At 54.2% G+C, this 14,994-nt stretch overlaps 1 protein-coding gene across 1 annotated transcript; it reads left to right on the top strand.

Moving 5' to 3' along the window:
* The first annotated feature begins 3,486 nt into the window (after positions 1–3,486).
* Positions 3,487–14,910, top strand: E2F1 (E2F transcription factor 1). Its single transcript, XM_084888603.1, has 7 exons — positions 3,487–3,894; positions 9,380–9,467; positions 9,851–10,070; positions 12,068–12,220; positions 13,075–13,189; positions 13,269–13,491; positions 13,601–14,910. The coding sequence occupies exons 1-7, from the start codon at positions 3,640–3,642 to the stop codon at positions 13,846–13,848; spliced, it is 1,302 nt and encodes a 433-aa protein (XP_084744729.1). The 5' UTR covers positions 3,487–3,639; the 3' UTR covers positions 13,849–14,910.
* The last annotated feature ends 84 nt before the right edge of the window (positions 14,911–14,994 follow it).

Below are 14,994 nucleotides of genomic sequence, written 5' to 3'. Positions count from 1 at the left end.
CATCTCAGTTCTGCTGTGTTACTTTGACCTTTGAGTGCCCCTCTCTGAGCCTCCTTCTTCCTGCACCCTGTGGATAAAAAACAACAACAACAAAAAAAAAAACTTCACTTAGGGATTATCAGGTTGAAGGGAGATCATCAATGGAAGTGGCAGCCCAGTAATTGTGGAATTTTTGGAAGCCTGCCAGCCTGAGGAGAACTGTTGACACTGAGAACAGCCTTATCAGGATCAGCCAGGCTTAGGGCCAAGGAGTGCCACCTATCAGGCCTTTGCTGCTTTCAAGTGGGCATTAGTAGATACAGGAGGCCCTTATCTCTCCCTTGCTTTCACACTGGGAAGTCACTCCTTTTCTGCTGAGCAGGAGAGGAGGGCGCCTGCTTCTCCGTGGGAGGGTGTGCACTTGAATACTTGGGAGAAGGCAGGGCTTTGGAAAACCCCTGGCTTTGGCCTACCAAGCCGGAAAAACATACTTTTCACCTGCTAGGTAAGCTCGTGTCCTTTGGGCTTCAGTTTCCTCATCATAAAACGGGCCAAAAATAACTGTATCTTCCCTCTCCAGCAATCAGTGCAGTGCTTGCACGTGACAGGTGCTCAGTAAGTGTTCATTGAATGACTATCGGGATTGAGAGGGCTTTATAAAGTGAACATTACTGTCGTTGAGGCCCTTTGGGAAAATGTGAAGAAAGGAAACTCCATTTGGAATGGGATTGTTGCTGGATTTTCTCACCTCCTGTCAGATTCTAGCTTGTTGTTTTTCTGAACAAGACTGACCATTCTAATGGCAGCTTCTCTATCAGTGGAGGGGGAGGGGGACAAGCTAACCCCACAGCTGGGAATCTGTGCGGGCCAGATTCTATCACGGGCAGCCTTCACAGGTCCCTAGCCCTAAGGGGTCTCACTTTCCTCATCTGTACAGTAAGAGGCCATATAGTCTCTCTGGTATTTTCTAGCGTTGACACAGTCTATGATGTCCATGATTTGCAATGAATAATTTCATAAAGGGCTTAGGAAACTCCTGCTGTTTTTCTAACCCACTTCTTAGTTTAGAAAACACTTTTAGATCCCTTATGCTTTTCATCCTCATGGCAACCCTGGAAGAGCCCAGGCAATGTGCCCATCTCACAGACGAGGAACTGAAGCTGAGGTGTCTTCAAGGGGCTATGATTTGAGACTGCAGCACACATTTTGGTTATACAGATATATCAATTTGTTCTCAAATGTAATCGTGCATAAAAACCACCTGCAATGGAGGTGGGGGGTTGCTTGCACAACTGTAGATTCCTGGGCACTTTGAGATTCTAAATCGGCAGGGCTGGGAGGGCCCAGAGTTAACAAGTCCTCAGGTGACTCTGAAGCCAGGGGCTAGAGCCTACTGTCCCATTCCAGATAGCCTCCAGCATCAGCCTGTTTCTTCTTATAATCCCTCTCTGTGCCTGCTCTGAGCTACGCTCAGACCAGTGTTGGGAGGAATTTGGAAGGAGGCAGATGGCAAAACAGTGTGTGGTCGATGCTAGAACAGAGGCATCACCAGGCAGTGGAAAAAGTGACTAATTCTGGAGGGCTCTCTGGAGGAAGTGATGTTTCTACTGGGCCTAGGGATTTGATTCTTATTTGTCTTAACTATTTATTTGTGTGTGTGTGGGGGGGGGGGGCACGCATCCCCTCCAGATGGCAGGCAAGTTCATAGAAATGGTCAAATCCTTCCTATCTCTGCCCTCAGTGCTGGCACAGACCTGGCAAAGAGGAAAGGACAGTATTGGTCAAGTCAGCTGACCTGAGCCATGTAAATGGCTGATGGGGAGATCCCAGGGCCTCCGGATTCAGTGCCTTTTCATGCTCAGCACCCTCACCTCCTCGCTTTATGAGATCTAACATGGAGTTCGTTTAATGGTGTAAATTGCTCATCAGATTGTAAACATTTGTTACCTCTTGATCGCTCTCCTCCCTTTTTCACTAGACTGAGCTTGTTAAGGTCTGAACTAAGAATGGGGCACAGAGCAGGCTCTCAAAACGTTTGCTGACTATGAATGAGTTCAATCAGGTGTGCATTTTCTATTTATATATATACAAAAAGTCAGCGACCTGACTGCCTGTAAGGACCAGTTGCTATGACGCCCATTGCGATCTGTGAATGATGGAGGGAGGAGGGGAGCTGCCGGCCAGCCTATCTCCTGCAGGCCCCCCCCCCCCCCCCCCCCCCCCGCCAGCCCTGCCTCCGCTGGGTCCCCATCACCCCATGGGCCCATAGCCCCTCCCCCTGCCAGCCGCGCCCCTGATCGCCCCCCCCCCACATCAATAGGGAGCGGGTCTGGCTGGCCAAACTCTTGCAGCCCCTTCCCAACCCGGCCCGCCCCCCCCAGCCCTGTTCCCAAAGGGCCCCCACCACCCCATCAGTCCATTGCCCCTCCCCCAGCCAGCTCTGCCCAATCTGAGATGGGGCTGGCTGGCCAACCTCCTGCCATCTCCGGCCTCTTGACAGGCCTGGTCCTGATCCACCAAGTGAGGCCAGGCAGACCCCACCCGTTCATGAATTTGTGCACTGGGTCTTTAGTCCTATATAATAAAAGTCTAATGTGCAAAATGTCCCTGCTACCAAGAGTTCAACCAGGGGGCTGGGTGGCCAGGCAACTGCCCGTGGCGAGCCCCCCCCCCAGTAGAAGATAAAAGGGGGCTTGCAGGAAAATCCCAACTGTTATTGGGATGGACACCCTCCTCCTTTCCTGGCAAACCCCCTTCTACTTTGAGAGGGACAGGGCGAATGCAGGATTAAAAAATATTTTTTAAATAAATGTTTACTGCTTTCAGAGAGGAAGGGAGAGAAACATCAATGGGGAGAATCATTGATCAGCTGCCTCCTGCACGCCCCCTACTGGGGATGGAGCCCGGAATCTGGGTATGTGCCCTTGGCCGGAATCGAACCCAGGACCCTTCAGTTCACAGGTGGATGCTATCTACTGAGCCAGACGAGCTCGGGCCGGTGGTAGGATTTTAAAGTCAATGGCCTACGTGGGGCAAGTTCAGGATGGGAGATGTGACTGAGGCATAGAACCTGAGAACCCAGCGAAGAGGAGCGGAAATTTCTAGAGATGTGGCAGAGCGCCTTGGGGCTACAGGTGTGTGTGTGGCGGCGTCTGGGGGTCAACTAGGAACTGCTGACGATGAGACTTACACACAGGTCCAAAAGGTCTCCGCGGGACGGGCAGCTTGGTGAGTGTCGAAGCGCAAGCCGGACCACCACGCCTCGCGCAGGGGACGCCCCAGCAGGGGGCGGGGGCTGCGAACGCGCCTGGCGCCGCCCCGACAAAGCCTGCGCGCGCCCCGCCCTGCGATTGGCCGTCCCTCCCCGCACCGCTGCCCCGTCCCACCCTCCGCCGCCGGCCCGGCGCGCCGCAGCCAATAGGTGCCGTCGCCGCCGCCTCCGTCACTGCCCGGGCAGCCAATAGCGGCAGCGCTCGGCGGCTCGTGGCTCTTTCGCGGCAAAAAGGATTTGGCGCGCAAAAGTGGCCGGGACTTTGCAGGCAGCGGCGGCCGGGGGCGGAGCGGGATCCGGAGCGGGACCGAGCTCTCGCCGCGGCCTGCCGCCATGGGTCCGCGCCGCCGCCGCCGCTTGCCACCCGGGCCGCGCGGGCCGTGAGCGCCATGGCCGTGGCGCCCGCGGGCGGCCCATGCGCGCCGGCGCTGGAGGCCCTGCTCGGGGCCGGCGCGCTGCGGCTGCTCGACTCCTCGCAGATCGTCATCATCTCCACCGCGCAGGACACCAGCGCCCCGCCGGCTCCCGCCGGCCCCGCCGTGCGCGCCGCGGGCCCCCGCGACCCCGACCTGCTGCTCTTCGCCACGCCGCAGGCGCCCCGGCCCACACCCAGTGCGCCGCGCCCGGCGCTCGGCCGCCCGCCGGTACGGACACAAGGACACTGGGCCGAGTGTGCTGCCTGGACCCCCCCATCCCCCAGCGCAGATCCTGGCGGGGCGCGGTTTTGGGCCCCGAGGCAGGAGGGTCGGGGGTGGGGTGGGCTGAGGCGCCGGGACTGGGCGGTGCCGAGCCTGGGTTGGGCCTCCGGGCTCCGCCCCAGGGTTCGAGGTGACCTCGGGCCAGTTCCTATTTGCTGTGGGCCTCAGCTTCCTCCTCAGAGCCGGTCGGACTCAGTAATAATAATAATGGCTCACGTGTATGCAGCTGGCGCTGCCTGCATGCCAGGCCTCTGGCCGACTTCCAGCCTGCTAAAGCTCAAAACCCAGGCTGGGGGCTCGGTGTTGTCACCGTGCCCATCTAGACAGAGGCCCAGAGAGGGAAAGTGACTTGCCCCGGGTCACACGGCTGCAAGGGGTGAGACTAGGATTTGAACTCAGGCCTGCTGGCTTCAGATCAGAACTTGTGTCTTGGTAGTGGGCATGGCTACTTGAGGAGGTGAAGGGGGTGCATCCTGGGGCCAGACTGTTGGAGAGCCTTTGAGAAAGCCCTCCTTCCTGCCCTGATGCTCTACTGCCAGCTGCAGGCCTGGGACTCTGGGGACAGGCCTGGCTGGGAGGCCTTCTCTGCAGGGCGGGGTGGCTGGGCCAGCTGCTGATTCCCCTCCCTCTGCCTGTCCTTCCATCTGCCACCCTCTACCCTCCCGGGCTCTGGTTGCCATGGAACCTCATTAATCAGGCAGGCAGACCCCTTGAAAGTACTGGGTGGGCTGGGCCTCTGGGAGCAGGAGAGGAGGCCCCCAGCGCCGGGAGAGTAAACATCCCGGGGAGATGTCTTCTTGATAAAGTGCTCCCTGAGCAACAAGAGGTTCAAGATCAGTTCAGATTGGGGGGCCAGGGAGAGCTGGCTGACTTACATGGGAAGAAGGGAGTGGAGGCCTGGAGCTTGGGCCTGTGGGCTGCAGGCCTGGGCGTGGAGACCAGTTTGACTGGCCAAGCTCGTGGGTGGAGGTGGGGCGCAGGCTGGCTGGCAGGGGCAGCAGGCCGGGCTGGATAGGGTCTCAGCAGGGGGCTTGCAGCAGTGGGAGGGAGAGGCAGGGCCCAGGACAAGGAGGTGGAAGCTGCTCAACGGCTGGCCGGCCGGGTGGGTGGGTGGAGGCCGAGGTGGCAGCTGGTCCCTGAGGCATCTCTAACCCCTTTGGCCCCGTGCCCAGTGTTGCCTTCCTTCCGGAATCACCAAGATGCTAATAATAATAATAGGAGCCCCATTGTTCCGAGACTGTTTTGTTTGTCAGGCTCTGTGCCAAAGCATTCTACCCAGTTAACTCATTTAACCCCCTCAGCCATGGTCCCCTTTTACAGATGGGGAAGCTGAGGCTGAGAGACGGCATAATCTTCCCTAGCTATTCAGCTGGTCGTTGGTGGGACCAGTCCAAATTTCCTGAGCGTTAACCATTGGGATACCTTGCCTCCTAGAGGTGTTACTACCGTGTTTCCCCGAAAATAAGACATCTTCCGAAAATAAGACCTAGCGCATGGAAAGACAAGACATCCCCTGAAAATAAGACCTAGCCCAACTTTGGGAGGAAAAGTTAACATAAGACAGTCTTATTTTCAGGGAAACAGGGTAGTAGTTGAAGGAAGCCCAGGGGCCCTTCCTCCTCATGAGGGATGGTTTGGGGGTGGAGGTGGGGTTACCAGTGGCCTGTTTCTGCTGGTTCCATCTTGGGGCCTGGAAAATAGCTTCCATTTAGCTGACTTGACAAGTACTCGGCAGGCCCGGGGCTGTGGGCCTGCCCTCAGGGAGCTGAATTCCAGGCTCAGTGACTGGGGGACATGCCCTCTGCTTCACCTCCAGTGGTGTGGAGGCAGCCTCGGGGAGCCTGAGCATTCCACTCATTCAGCAGTTATTAGTGAGCACCCAGGAGGCAAGTGTGGGGCCTCTGCCCTCATAGCGCGGAGGGTTGGTGGGAAGGAGTGGGGCTGGCGCCAGCCTGGAGCTGAAGCTTTTGCCCTCCAGTAACCCCCCAATTCATGAGTTGTGGCCTCCACTGGCCCACTGCATTGGTGCTTTTTTGGGGGGGGGGTGGAGGGGGGAAGCTCTTGAAACAAACTGCAGGCTCAGTGTCTGCACCAGTGAGCATTCGCAGAGCACTTCCTGCATACAAGGCTCTGCAGCTCAGCTGTCTCTCCTGGCCCTTCCTATCTACCGCTACTGTGTTGTCATGGCTTTCAAAAAACAAACTAGTCTGGCCGGTGTGGTTCAGTTGGTGGGGCGTCATCCTGTGCACCCCAAGGTTGCCAGTTGAATTCCCAGTTAGGGCACATGTTCGGGTTCCCCAGTAGGGGAGGCAGGGTAATGCAGGAGGCAGCTGATCAATGTTTTGCTCTCATCGATGTATCTCTCTAAAATATCAATAAGAAGGTTTTTTGTTTTTTTAAAAAATATATTTTATTGATTTTTTACAGAGAGGAAGAGAGAGGGATAGAGAGTCAGAAACATCAATGAGAGAGACTCATCGATCAGCTGCCTCTTGCACACCCCCTACTGGGGATATGCCCGCAACCAAGGTACATGCCCTTGACCGGAATCGAACCCGGGACCCTTCAGTCCCCAAGCCGATGCTCTATCCATTGAGCCAAACCGGTCCCGGCAATAAGAAGGTTTTTAAAAAACTAAATATAATACACATTTGCCATAGAAAAAAGAGTTAAGAGACTAAAAAAGTTGAACAAGGCAGGATCACAACTCCATTTTTCCTGTTCCTAAGCCTATTTTTATTTTTAGGTTGTTATGACAGTTTTTTTCTAAAATTTTGAAAACTGTAGTTTTTCCTTTTATTTCCATGTTCAAACAGTGCACCACCCACACTTTGCAGATAACATTCCCCCATGGTCCTCTCTCCCATGCATGGGTTACCCCTAAAATGCATTCTGTAATAATAGAAACTGAACCAGAGAACAATGGTTTCATGAGCTTTTCTTTTAATTCAAAAAATGATTATATACCTTCTTTGCCCTAGTGTTTTTCTCGTCAGTGTCTTTGAGAGGATTCTGGGAAGACCTGCCTCAGTCTTTGATGGCTGTGTGATAGTCCAGGGTCTGGACGAACCACAGGTTCTGTAGCCCCTCCCATGGGTGGGTTTTTGAATCATTAGGTTTTGTCACCAGTGTTCTGTGCCTTCCGGGACCCCTATGCCAGGATCTGGAGAATGTTGGCAGCAATGGGTGTCCATCTGGTGAGCCCTTGTTTTAGGGTGTGGGATTGACCTGCCTTCAGGGAGAAGGCAGGGGAGGCATGTCCTCCTGCTAAGGGTTCAGGCAGTAGGGGAGAGACTAGTGAGGGGGAGCACTCTGGTTGGCTTTGGGGGGGCCTGGCTCTGGTTTCTGGACTGGGTTCAGGAAGGCAGGACCTGTGAAATTTTTTTTTAATATATATATTTCTTATTGATTTTTTACAGAGAGGAAGGAAGAGGGATAGAGAGCTAGAAACATCGATGAGAGAGAAACATCGACCAGCTGCCTCTTGCACACACCCTACAGGGATGTGCCCGCAACCAAGGTACATGCCCTTGACCGGAATCGAACCTGAGACCTTTCAGTCCGCAGGCCGACGCTCTATCCACTGAGCCGAACCGGTCTCGGCGTCCTGTGGTGAATATTAACGTGGGCTCTGCCCGCTCATTAAGGTTGAAATCCTGCCTCCACCTCTCACTGTCTGTGACCTCTCTGAGGTATGGACGGCTCCTGTGAAGCGGAGGCCATGAGGGGCTGCGGCATGGTCTGCTCGGAGGGCTGATGAGCGAATGCGGGGGGAGCGGCTCCTCAGGGGTGGGCACAGGAAGCACCCAGCGCGGGTCAGCGCCTCTTCCCGGGGACGCCGGAGGGAATCCCTGACGGAGAGGGGGTGTCCGGTCCGTCAGCACCTGGGAGGCTCATTCAGGAGACGCTTGCTGATGCCAGGGCCCCTCAGACACCGTGTATAGAGATTGTTTAGACCCAGGGCCTGCCTCTGAAGGACTCCCTGGCTTCTTGGCGAGTCAGACACATCTGTAGAAGTTTGTAGCGAGAGCCCCTGTGGGAAAAGGTTGGGTTCCAGTCAGTTTAGAGGGAGGAGAGGTGCAGGATCCTGCGGGCTTCCGTAAGGGGTAAGCACCTGCCCTCAGGAGCAGGTGTGAAGGGCAGGAAGGAGGGAATTACCAGTATGGACTAAGGTTTGGAAGGACAGGTTTGCGAAGAAACATGTCTCAGCAGTGGTTTATGTGAAGAAGCCATAACCGATGAGGATGCTAAGGTGGAGGGGGACAGGTGGAGGCGGGAGACCAGTGGGGAGATGGCTGAAAGGTCCAGATGGGAGGTGGTCGTTCCCCGGTGATGGGGTTTCTTGGCAAACAGAGGCCGTGCGGTCAATGGCAGGGCTGAATGAGGTTCCAGCTTGGGAACCCCTCCCCCATCCTCCAGCCCCGCCTTGCCAGGAAGTGCTGTGGTTGGCAGGAGGGTGAGGGGAGGCACATCTGGTTTTGGATGTGTTTGAGATGCCTCCGAGGCTTCCTGGGCAATCTCCGTCCTTGTGTGTGTCGCTAAATCAGGGAATCCTGGCTCTGCCACTTCCTGACTTACCTTAGGCCTCTCTGGGTTTGGTTGCTTTATTGGTAAAATGGGGCCATTACTGTGCTGCTCGTCCATAAAATGGAATGAACTACTTATTATATGCAGAGCACGTGGGCACCAGCTACTGTTCGTAGACAAAACCCGAGAGGTGGTGACTTGCCCGAGGGGTTCCTTATTCTTGCCCGAGGGGTTCCGTTTTCGACTGGCTTAAAATAAACATCACACAGTTTCTGTGGGTCAGGGATTCAGAGGAGACTGAGCTGGGTGCTTCTGGCTCAGGGTGTCTTTTGAGCTTGCAGCTAACACGTTGGCCTGGGCCACAGTTGTCTGAAGGCAGGGCTAGGCTTGGAGACTGTTTCTAAGCTCAGTCCTGTTGCTGTTGGGAAGAGGCCTCAGTTCCTTGCCTCTTGGGACTGTCCTCTGAGCTACGTGAGGATCTGCAAGCCTCGGCAGCCGGCTCCCTCCAGAGTGAGTGAGCCCAAAGAGCAAGGAGGAAGCTCTCCTGGGCCTCTGATCCAGCTCCGAAGTGGCCGTGTGTCACTGCTGCCACACGCAGCTCATTGTAAAGATTTGGCTTCTATTTAAGGGGGGAATTAGGTTTCATCTTTTGAAAGGACAGGTATCAAAAAATGTATAGAACGTATTTTAAAACCACCACAGGCCCCAGGTAGGTAGTGGGAGAGCTGGGACTTGAACTTGGATCTTCTGCCTTCCAGTGAGTGGTCCATCCTGTGTGGTAGGATTGGGTGCCCTAGGATCTCCCCTAACACTCAAAGGCTTCCTAGTAGAGAAATTGAGATGGGGTCTCTCATGGCCTCACTCTCCCGGGTACTGAGTGTTCTCCCATTGTTTTTTGCCGTAGGTAAAGCGGAGGCTGGACCTGGAAACTGACCATCAATACCTGGCTGAGAGCAGCGTAGCCCGGGGCAGAGGCCGCCACCCAGGAAAAGGTACCCGCAGAGCTCAGGCTGGCGCAGGCTCCCTGACTGGGCCCGGGCTGGGGCTGTGTGTGGATAGACAAACATGCTTGCAAACCAAGTTCTGGTCTCTCAGGCCTGGGCCTGAGCCAGGCCTCTGGGGGCCCCAAAGGGCAGCTGGAGTGTTTGTCTGGCACGGTTTCCCGGGCCCTGGGGGTGGGGAGCTCCCCAGCCTGAAGAGGAATGCTGTGGTTGGCAGGCAGCAGCCACGGGGCCTCCCTGCTTGGCCTCACCAAGGGAAGGCGCCATCTGTCAGTCCCCCGCCCCCATCCTCCTGCCCTACATTGCCGGGGAGGCTGGCCCCGCTGGATGTGTGGGTGGTGCTGAGGCCCTGTCTTGCCTGTCCCCTGCCCCAGGTGTGAAATCCCCAGGGGAGAAGTCGCGCTATGAGACATCCCTGAATCTGACCACCAAGCGCTTCCTGGAGCTGCTGAGCCGCTCAGCCGATGGCGTCGTCGACCTGAACTGGGCAGCGGAGGTGCTGAAGGTGCAGAAACGGCGCATCTACGACATCACCAATGTCCTGGAGGGCATTCAGCTCATCGCCAAGAAGTCCAAGAACCACATCCAGTGGCTGTAGGTACCCGGCAAACAGGAGGGCAGGCAGAGGTCCAGCTTAGGAGCCGACACCGAGCCCCACTGTGGCAGCTGCATCTCCATCTTATAACTGGGGAAACAGGCTGAGAGAGGAGAGGTGTCTTGCCTCGGTGGCAGATGCAGGAAAGTACACAAACCTTGCATATCCAGCTTAGTGCAGCTTGGCAGACTTCAACTGGGTAACATCAGGAGAAAGCATTTCCAGTGCCCAGAAAGTTTCCTTGTACCCTCCCTGGTCATTGCCCACCCCTCATACTACCGGTGACCACTATTCTGGTTTCTGTTGCCAGGAATGAGATTGTCTAACATAGCTGTTTCATTCATTCATTCATTCATTCATTTATTTTAGCTGTTTTATTCTTTTTTTAAAAATATATATTTTATTGATTTTTTACAGAGGGGAAGGGAGAGAGATAGAGAGCTAGAAACGTCGATGAGAGTGAAACATCGACCAGCTGCCTCTTGCACACCCCCTACTGGGGATGTGCCCGCAACCAAGGTACATGCCCTTGACCGGAATCGAACCCAGGACCTTTCAGTCCGCAGACCGACGCTCTACCACTGAGCCAAACCGGTTTCGGCATGTTTTATTCTTGTTAATTATTATTTTATTTTTTCCTTCTCCCATCTTTCCTCGATCATCCTACCTTCCGTCTCCTTGACAAATCTGCCTTTTCAGTTTGTTTCTCTCCAGTTACAGTTGGTATTCAATATTATTTTGTATTGGTTTCAGGCACATAGCACAGTGGTTAAACAATGATACTTTTTAGTGTTTCCCTCGATATTTCCAGTACCTGCCAGGCACCATACATAGTTATTATAATATTACTGACTATTTCTGCACTTTACAGCCCCATGACTGTGTTACAGCTACCAATTTGTATTTCTCGATCCCCTCAGCTTTTTCACTCAGTTTCCCATCCTGGCAACCATCAGTTTGTTCTCTGTATCTATGAGTCTGTTTGTTTTGTTTGTTTATATTGTTCTTTAGCTTTCATGTAGTTTACATGAAATCATGTGGTGCTTGTCTTTCTCTCTGACTAACTTATTTCACTTAGGATAATACCATCTAGGTCTACTCATGCTGTTGCAAATGGTAAGATTTCATTCTTTTTCTTTTTCTTTTTTTTTTTTCTTTTTTTTTAATATATTTTATTGATTTTGTACAGAGAGGAAGGGAGAGAGATAGAGAGTTAGAAACATCGATGAGAGAGAGTCATCGATCAGCTGCCTCTTGCACACCCCCTACTGGGGATGTGCCCGCAACCAAGGTACATGCCCTTGACCGGAATCGAACCTGGGACCTTTCAGTCCCCAAGCCGACGCTCTATCCACTGAACCAAACCGGTCCCGGCAAGATTTCATTCTTTTTCATGGCTGAGTAATATTCCATTGTGTATATGTACAACAGCTTTTTTTATCTACTTGTCCATTGATGGTCAACATTGGCTGCTTCCGTATCTTGGCTATTGTAAATAACGCTGCACTGAATGTAAGGATGTGTATATCCTTTCAAATTAGTGTTTTGGATTTCTTTGGATACATACCCAGAAGTGGAATCCCTGGGTCAGTGCCTTTTCAGTTTTTGAGACATCATTCTATTCTGCATCTTTTTTCTTTTTACTTGACAATGCTTTAGAAATACTTCTATGTCTATACATCTAAAGTGTTGTCATTCTTTTATACAGCTATGTAGTATTTCACTGCATGTCTGTGCCATCCTTTACTTATCCGGCTCCCTCTGAGGGACAGGTGGGTGTTAGAGATAGTCAGGTCTGACTTTAGCCCATGCCAATCTGACCTGGAGCCCTGTGCCAGCCCTCCGCTGTTTGCCAACTGAGGAGCCAGATCGAGCGAGGAGTGGGGCCCACGGGGGTCGCAAAGCACAGAGGCAGCAGCAGGCTGAGTGCAGGGGTCAGGGCTCCTGGGCAGAGGGCGAGGAGCCGTTAACCCTCCCTGTGCCTCTCTCTCCGCAGAGGCAATCACTCCACGGTAGGGATTGGTGGGCGGCTTGAAGGACTGACCAAGGACCTACAGCAACTGCAGGAGAATGAGCGGCAGCTAGACCACCTGATCCAAGTCTGCACCACTCAGCTTCGGCTGCTGTCTGAGGATGCCGACAGCCAGCGATATCCTTGACTGTGGAGGGCAGGCCTGGCGGGCTGGGCCCCCACCCAGTGAGACGGGAGCGGCTACCCCAGGCCCTGGATTCAGGAGAGAGCGAGCTCTGGCTTTACATGCAAGTCCTGGCTCAGCATTGACTCCCTCAACAAGTTAGTTAATCTCTGAGTCTCAGCTTCATCTCCAAAAGGAGGAACAAGTCCAGTTCCAGAACTGCTAAATTAAAACAACAACAGGCACTTAGTACAGTGATTCAGTTCATGGTTGTAGCTTCAGGATTAGAGATACCAATTTTTAAAAAAATATATTTTATTGATTTTTTACAGAAACGAAGGGAGAGAGACAGAGAGTCAGAAACATCGATGAGAGAGAAACATCGATCAGCTGCCTCTTGCATGTCCCCCACCGGAGACGTGCCCGCAACCAACGTACGTGCCCGTGACTGGAATCGAACCCGGGACCCTTCAGTCCGCAGGCCGACGCTCTATCCACTGAGCCAAAACCGGTTTCGGCAGAGATACCAATTTTTATCATTCATAAAAATAGAAATTTTATTTTGAAATAAGCTTTTTTTTTTTTTTTTTTTTTAAGTGAATACCCAAATTATATTTATAAATTTTAGAGACAACCACTAATTGACAACATGCTCATGAGTCAGAATAAATTCTTAACGCCAGAATGGACTCGTCATACAGATGTGGAAACTGAGGCTCAGGGCCACGAGAAAGGCTTGAACACAAACTGGGTGTCAGGTGACGGATGGAGAGGACAGGAGTAACTAAGCAAGTGTGGGTGCTACCTTAGATGCCCGAGTGGGTGGCCCGCAGAGGTCAAAGGTTATGTGGTTCTTGACTCCCCCAACCCTGGCCTACGTGACTTGCCAAGATCTTCGTAGCATTGCAGACCCCGCTGAGGAGATGGTCATGGTGATCAAGGCTCCTCCTGAGACCCAGCTTCAAGCCGTGGACTCCTCAGAGGTGAGGCGTGGGATCTCGGGTCTGACCAGGAGAGTTGTCAGCTGAGCCTCAGTTTACCCTGTCTGCCACCTCCACACAGACCTTCCAGATCTCCCTTAAGAGCAAACAAGGCCCCATCGATGTTTTCCTGTGCCCTGAGGAGAGTGCCGGTGGGATCAGCCCTCGGAAGACCCCGTCCCAAGGGGCAGCTTCTGGGGAGGAGGACAGGGAAGCTGATTCTACCACTACAGTGCCACCATCATCATCTCTCCCCTCCACCCCTGACGTGGATCCCAGCCAGCCCCTGCTCAGCCTGGAACAAGGTGGGTGAAGGGTGGGTGGGTGAAGGGGTGGTGGTGGGCAGGCCTAGCAGCCCCCTCTGCCCTCCCTGCTGGGGCATCTCCGGCCTGTGATGCTCCCCCGTCTCCCCAGAACCTCTGCTTTCCCGGACGGGGGGCCTGCGGGCCGCCTTGGACGAAGACCACCTGTCCCCACTGGTGGCAGCCGACTCGCTCCTGGAGCACGTGCGGGAGGACTTCTCCAGCCTCCTCCCCGAGGAGTTCATCAGCCTGTCCCCTCCACACGGGGCCCTCGACTACCACTTCGGCCTGGAGGAGGGCGAGGGCATCAGAGACCTCTTCGACTGTGACTTTGGGGACCTCACCCCCCTGGATTTCTGACAGGGCTTCTGGGGCCCGGGGCCTCCTGGGATGCCCACCCCGTCTCTGCAGTCCTGGAGCCCCCTGCTCCTGCCCGTGCTCCCAGCCTGATTGGAAGTGTTTAATTTATACCTCTTTCCTCTGTCTCCAGAGGCGTATAGCTCTGGGGTCTGGCTACTGCCAAGAGGCTGAGCAAGCCAGACAGGGAAGGATTCTGTTCGTGGTGTATGTGTGCATGCACCCAATACCCAGCGTGTGTACACGGGGTGAGTGGTGTGTGGGCATGTGTGTGTGCATGTACCGGGGAATGAAGGTGAACACATCTGTGCGTGCACTGAAAACACGTCCCGGTGTGTCCACGTGTGTGCATGAGTCCGTGTGTGTGTGTGGTGGGGGCTCTAACTGCACTTTTGGTCTCCTTGCTCCAAGGGCCCCACAAGGCCCAGGGTGGCCACCTGCCCCCGAATCCTGCGTGCTGACCAGGCCAGGCGGTGAGGCCTTGGCCTGTCTGCTTGCAGGACAGCAAGAGCACTTCTGTCTGTCGTCTTAAAGGTTTTTCTGATTGAAGCTTTAACGGAGCGTTATTTATTTATCAAGGTCTCTTTGGCAAGCCTGGGGCACCAGCAAAGGGCAGGAGGGATGTGGGGCTGATGTCCCAACTCCTTATACCCCTGAGTGAGGGCAGGGGTCCCTGAGCTGTTCTTTGCCCCACTCTGAAGGAGTTGAGGCCTAAGCGGTTTTATTTATTGGGAGAGGGGGAGTGAAGGAGGGAAACTGACTGACAGCCATGGGTGGATCAAGGGGGTGGTCCCTCCCCAGGGGTTACTGCGGGGCTCCTGCCGCCCCCCAGGACGGATGGGAGATGGGAGAGGTAAGTGGGGGACCTTCACCGACAGGGTGGGCAGGAGGGGTGGGTAAAGGGCCTTCTCCCCTAGCCCAGCCTACGGGGCCCCTCCTGTGGCATTTGGAGCGCCTCCTCCACTCCACTTCTCGCTCTGCTCCATCCTCCAATGTGCACTTTGATTTGCCTTCCTAACAGCTCTGTTCCCTTCTGCTTTGGTTTTAATAAATGTTCTGATGGTGTTTGGGCCAGTTTCTGGGATTGTGTACTGGGAGCAAATCTGAGGGTGGGAAAGGTCAAGATTGCTGGGAAAATGCCCATTCTCT

The sequence above is a fragment of the Pipistrellus hanaki genome, assembly GCF_964339955.1.
Source record: "Pipistrellus hanaki genome assembly, chromosome: 6".
NCBI lineage: Eukaryota > Metazoa > Chordata > Mammalia > Chiroptera > Vespertilionidae > Pipistrellus > Pipistrellus hanaki.
The sequence above is the reverse complement of the archived record's forward strand: the minus strand, read 5'-3'. Positions and strand labels throughout refer to the sequence as shown.

Coding starts and splice junctions, on each gene's coding strand:
- E2F1 (XM_084888603.1), top strand. CDS start 3,640: ATGGCCGTGGCGCCCGCGGGCGGCCCATGCGCGCCGGCGCTGGAGGCC. Junction 12,221..13,074: donor GAGGATGCCGACAGCCAGCG/ATATCCTTGACT, acceptor GACTCCCCCAAC/CCTGGCCTACGTGACTTGCC. Junction 13,190..13,268: donor AAGCCGTGGACTCCTCAGAG/GTGAGGCGTGGG, acceptor ACCTCCACACAG/ACCTTCCAGATCTCCCTTAA.